At 42.5% G+C, this 5520-nt stretch overlaps 1 protein-coding gene across 1 annotated transcript in view; it reads right to left on the bottom strand.

Annotated features, from left to right (window-relative positions):
* The window catches only part of LOC106954312 (nuclear autoantigenic sperm protein-like), a 9686-nt gene extending 4463 nt beyond the window's left edge, over positions 1 to 5223 (bottom strand). The window contains exons 1-11 of the mRNA XM_015043705.1: positions 5108 to 5223; positions 4851 to 4961; positions 3575 to 3655; positions 3361 to 3467; positions 3048 to 3281; positions 2123 to 2187; positions 1976 to 2052; positions 1830 to 1903; positions 1201 to 1389; positions 965 to 1119; positions 260 to 331 (exon numbers count right to left, since the gene is read on the bottom strand). Of these exons, the coding sequence (XP_014899191.1) occupies positions 260 to 331; positions 965 to 1119; positions 1201 to 1389; positions 1830 to 1903; positions 1976 to 2052; positions 2123 to 2187; positions 3048 to 3281; positions 3361 to 3467; positions 3575 to 3655; positions 4851 to 4951 (1155 nt within the window). The 5' untranslated portion in view covers positions 4952 to 4961; positions 5108 to 5223. The remainder of the gene's footprint in view (positions 1 to 259; positions 332 to 964; positions 1120 to 1200; positions 1390 to 1829; positions 1904 to 1975; positions 2053 to 2122; positions 2188 to 3047; positions 3282 to 3360; positions 3468 to 3574; positions 3656 to 4850; positions 4962 to 5107) is intronic.
* Positions 5224 to 5520: the final 297 nt, after the last annotated feature.

Below are 5520 nucleotides of genomic sequence, written 5' to 3'. Positions count from 1 at the left end.
GAACCAGAACTAGTTCAAGTTAAAGTTAGATCATAACACTCCCCCTGCTGGCCATCTGGGGGACATTCCACAATGTTTGACCGATGAGAGTTTTGGTCCTTTCAGGAACCTCCTCTGTATTTTGTTTGGGTTTTAATGCCTGGCCTACATCAGAGCTTTTCGCAGTGACAGGAAGTGAGTTTTTAAGAAATCAGAAGCTTCAAATATCTTGTTTCCCAGTGTGAATGTTTTGTCCATGTTATTTCAGGAGCAGACTTACTGCAGGCCGGGACAAAGAGTCAGCAGGGCTGACGGTAGAATCAGGCAAAGCAGAGGAACTGGAGGCTCCGTCCTACAGGTGGGAACAAAGCAAACAAAAACTCAGAACAGGAGCTGTGGAGCATCTGTCAGCAATAAGAAGGCAAACATGAGGATTAATCATCTGTGGATTGGTCCAAATAATCAAGTATTCAGAATATAAGCAACATCTTGGTAGGTTATTTCTTTCTTTGAAAGAGCTTCTGCAGGGTTTCACCAGCTCAAAGACTTTGTAAGGCTAGGAGCAGAATTTAAAATACATATAAATAAATCGTATGTGTTGGCCTGAGAACTGGTTATAAATTTGCACTTACCCATGATCGATGTAAAAAAGCTGGCCAGCTTCACGCTAGCTAGCCTTCAATTGTGTATTAGTAGCATGTTAGCGGAAGCCACAAGTGCCTCTAAGCACAGACGTCTGCATGTGAATCAAAGTTTTGCATAATTGAACAGCATAAGGAAAAAAAAAGCTACATGGAATATAAGATGAAATAATTCTGGAACAGAATGTAATACCTGTGATTAATGTATTTAAGGCTAACTTGTTTTTTTTTTTTTTTCTGGTGAATTTAATGTAATTTTAGACACAAATTTAAGACTAAGGATGTAGATGCCCTGAACTAAAAAGAAAAACCCAGAATAAGCAGTTTGTTCATTCCCAGCTCACCTGAGCCTCCTCAGCGCTGCTCTTCATCCCTTCAGTTGCGTCCTCCACCTTCTCCTGGATCTCTGGGAGCAGAGCCTTCAGCTCCTCCATCTCCTTCCTCTCGTCTTCCAGAGCTTCTGGATCCTCGGCTTTGTCCATCATCTCCTGAAGTTTCTCTGAAAGGTCAACAACGTCAGACTAAAAGGTCTGCTCTCCGCGTGGTGATCTGCTGTGGTGGCAGGTGGGCGGCGCCTCACCCAGCCTGTTCTTGATGACCGAGATGGAGCTGTTCAGGGCCTGGATGGCCAGGGCATACTGGAGGTTCAGGCTGTGGGCGACCCCCAGCTGATAGTGGGTCTCTGCCAGCAGGCGGCTGTCCGGGTCCAGGTGCTTCAGCTGGAGCTTCAGACACTCCTGGAAGTCCTCGAGTGCCTGGTTGTAGTTTCCTGACATGCAGATTAAATATGAGCAACAATATTACAGATCATCATCCAAGAACAAACGTCTTAAAACAGAAGTGTCCAAAGTGTGGCCCGGGGGGCCATGTGTGGCCCTGGAATTGATTTTATGACTATGGCTTGATTTAAGGAAAAAATAAAAATGGACAGGCTGGATTTATATAACTGCAGTCGGCGGCCACACAAAATCAGTCCAAGGGCCACAAATGATCCTGGGGCCACACTTTGGACACCCCTTACATATATAATTTTCCTCTTAGTTATTGTCACCTTCCTAAAATAATGGCCTAAGCCCAAAAAAAATAAAAAATAAAAAATTGTCCCAGGCCATTATTTTAGGAAAGTGACAATAGCTTAGCCCTCCCAGCAAACGCCCTGAAAATGTAACGGTGTGTTGAAAAAGTGAGTTTTTTGGCCAAGCTCTGTACCTGACTCGACAGAAACCTCTCCCAGCTTCAGGTGGGTCTGCGCCGCCATCAGCTGGTCGTCCTTCTCCTCCTTCCTGAGTCAGACGGAAACATGAGGTCAGACCCCAGCAGGCGTCAGGATCCTGCAGGCGTCGCTGCAGCTCTACCTTCTGTAGATCACTTTAGCCACTTCCAGCATCTCCCAGGCCAGCTGCAGGTTCCCCACCTCCTCATCTTCACTGTCCTGGAGGAAGGTCACGGCACAGTGAGCCGATGTCACGCTTTCCGTCTGAAGGCGAGTGCGCGGTCAGTACCTTGTCAGCAGTGGGCTCCCCTTCACCAAGCTCCTCCACTTCAGTCTCCCTCTCTTCGTCGTCGCCTACAGAGGGAAGGTGTAGTTATGAGGGCATGCAGCTGACCGGCTCGTTTTCATTAAGCGTAAAAATTGCACAAATTGGAATTGTGCAAATAAATTTGCTTTATTGAAACACTTTTTTCATCCAAGTTAAACGATTGATAACTGGATGTTACTACTGGTGGAAATGAAGAAGATGACAGGAAGTGACCTGGTGTTTAACGACTTATCACAACAAATTTATTCACGTGGGATTTTAATCGCCTTATTTGATGGGGAAACTGCAATTGTGAAATTGCCTTTTTTTTTTTGACATTTGCAGAACGTTGGCAAAGTTCTGAGCACACTTGTAGTGGAAATGCAGATACTGATGCTTTACTGTAGAAATTAAACTACAAGCAATTCATTTTATCAATTAATTGAATTTCTGGTTTTTGAAGATTTAATTTTTGGAAGGAAAAAAATGTATATATATCACAATTTTGTCTTCTCCCCTCCCAACTAGTAACTCCTCGGGTTTCCGTAGGTCAGAGTGACGTCGCCACACCAAAGGCAGCCATCTTGTTTGACTCGCGTGTTTTACAGCCATTTATTTTTACGGAGTTCAAATTCAGGACAACTCTGCAATGGAATATCGGGGTCAGGCTAAGATTTTTTTTTCCATTTTTAATTACGAGAATAAAGTCATAATATTACAAGAATTTGGTCATATTAGGAGAAATAAGTAGTAATTTTCTGAGAATCAAAATAAAAACTTTTCTCAGAATTGTAAAACATTCTTTCGGTAAAATTGCATCCTTTTTCTGCCAATACTGACATCTGAAACGTTTTGTGCCCATTTGTAACAGAAACATCTGTACAGCCTGTATAAATCAGAAGTTTACCTCCAGCTTCTTCTGGCTCATCTGTAGATTCATCCTGTTCAGCAGCTGCTTCAGATTCTCTCTCCTTCTCCTCAGCTGGTGATTCATCCTCGCCATCCTCTTCCTCCCCGTTCTCCTTTGGTGTAGCCTCCGAGCCTTCAGTCGTGCTCTCCTCCGTCTGCTTCCCAGAGTCGTTGGTTTTCTTCTCTGCCATGGCGTCGTACACCTGAACCCTCAGCTCGTCTCTGGACTTTTCTAAAAATGCGACAGAGGACCGTTAAGCGTTAAAGCCAGCTCCCAGTGGGATTCGAGGGAGTTAGCCCCGCCCCCTCACCATCAACATTCTCTACGCTCTCGACGTTTGAGTCTTTGGGCTTTTCCTCCTCTTCCTCCTCCTCTGGGACTCCTTCCAGAGCGTTCCCCAGGACAGAGTTCTCCATCCTGTAATCACATCCCGTCATTCACATCTGCAGACTCCAAGCGCCGTCAAGCAGCGCTCTAATAAATTACTGCCACAGTTAAAGCTAGTTTAGTGATTTTAAACCCACCGTGCCAAATCCAGTAGTGCTTTCCCACACCAGTAGAACGCCTCCCCGCACTCATCTGCCGTGTCTCCGTACTTCTTAGCTCTGAAATTATTATTTTTCTCCTGTCAATATTATCACCAAGTTACACTGTCTGATTACATGCACCAAAATATTCCGTTTCAAAATGTACTTCTGTAAAATGTTGGGAGGAGAAAATGTTTTGGCCCCTTTTACTAAATAAAATTAAATTAAATTAATTTTATTTTACCAGATAAAATAAAATTAAATACAAAACAGAAAATCTGGGAATTTTTAAAAATACATATGTTCTTTTGTACAAAGGCCATATGTGAAAAGTGACTAGACCTATTGTTCATACAGAATGGACATGTAATGCATTGAAATATGCAGTAATATATTTTATTGCAGCTGGAGGGACCCAAATGTTTTTGTTAATTTTGTACAGGCAGTGACTCTGTCCTCTATTCTGCCATAGATTGGCTACTGTCAAACACAGAAAAATAAAATGTTTGGCTATTGTCAGCTTACATATTCAGCTCCAGTTCCCAGCTGGGTTATCATTCGAATGATTGTATTTTCCTGATGACAAAAATCGGACCAATTTGTTTGACGCATACCACTGAGACTGAAGATGCAGTGCAGTAAATGGATAGACATGGAAAAAAAACTTCACTCAATCAGGATTTCTACACGCTTTTGCTCCAAGCATTTAGAAACTCAATTGTTTGTCCCTTTAAAACGCAGTTTTGATGGTAAACTTTAGAGTTCTGAATAAATTTGAAGTCGACGTTTTTTTGTTGTTTTGTTTTTTTGCTGAGTTCAGATCTCGAGGTTGTGTCTCACTTTTTAGCCTTAACGCTACGTTTCTAAGAGTCAGTGAGGAAAAGGTGGAGGGTTATAGCTCCTGAAAAATGGGGACCAAACATTTTCTTTGAGAACATTTATAAGTGACAATTTCCACTACAGTTAAAAGCAACCACTGAAACAGTCGTGAAAGCGAACAGCGTAAATGCGGACACCACTGTTTGGGCCGCATTAACTCATTTCTATTACTAGAATAACGCAGGACACCCGAATGAAACTGGCACAAAGGAGAGGATGCTTAAGTCCAGAATTTTAGACAACCAGATATAGCCTGTTTGAAATACATAAATAGACAATTTTTCGAGATACAAAATCTACAATACAAAATGAAGAAATTATTTGTAACTTTTCTAAAGATATATATAAATAAGATACTAATTGAGCTAGTGTTTTTGTCTGCCGGTGGACTCACAGCATCCCGCAGGCCTCCTGCAGGGCGCTCACTGCCTCCACCACCTTCCCCGTCACCAGGTACTTCTTGCCAGTCCCGACAAGCTTGTTGGCCTCCTCCATCTTGGCTTCACTGGACAGAGAAACCAAAGCAAGTGGTCACTTGAGTTAAAAACAAACAAAAAAAAGTATTTTTCTTGCAATGAAATAATAAGTTGCATATTTACGCTGGTAGACTTAAATAAAAAAGATTCTGAAGAGCCCTAAGAAACAGCAGACCTTGTTCAAGAGTAACACTGGCAGCGAGGGGTTCAGGAGATGTGACGTGTGAGTCGCTCCTCGCGTGGACTGCTGAACTGATCTGTTGTTTCAATTTAGCGCGAAATGGGCTTGCTCCTTCCGGAGTCGTAGACAAACGCGGGAGAATTCTTAAAGGTACAGACACATTTGTTCTGAAAGACAGTACGTTTTTTTTTTGTTGTTTTTTTTTTTCATCGACCGCTTGATTAAAAGGAAACTCTTTCATATGTTTCATTTAATCTAAAACGGCGGTGTTCACAGATGAGTCTTATGAGAATTTCTTGAAATACAATAAAGAGTATAAAACGATTGGAGTTTAAGGGCAAAATTGGCGGGGGGGGGGGGGGGGGGGGGGGGGGGTTGTGTGGAAAAAAATAACAAAAAAAAGAATT

Source organism: Poecilia latipinna, unplaced genomic scaffold (genome assembly GCF_001443285.1).
Source record: "Poecilia latipinna isolate Pla-1442-1.1 unplaced genomic scaffold, P_latipinna-1.0 Scaffold646, whole genome shotgun sequence".
Taxonomy (NCBI): Eukaryota; Metazoa; Chordata; class Actinopteri; order Cyprinodontiformes; family Poeciliidae; genus Poecilia; species Poecilia latipinna.
This window is presented reverse-complemented; position numbering and strand designations above follow the sequence as displayed.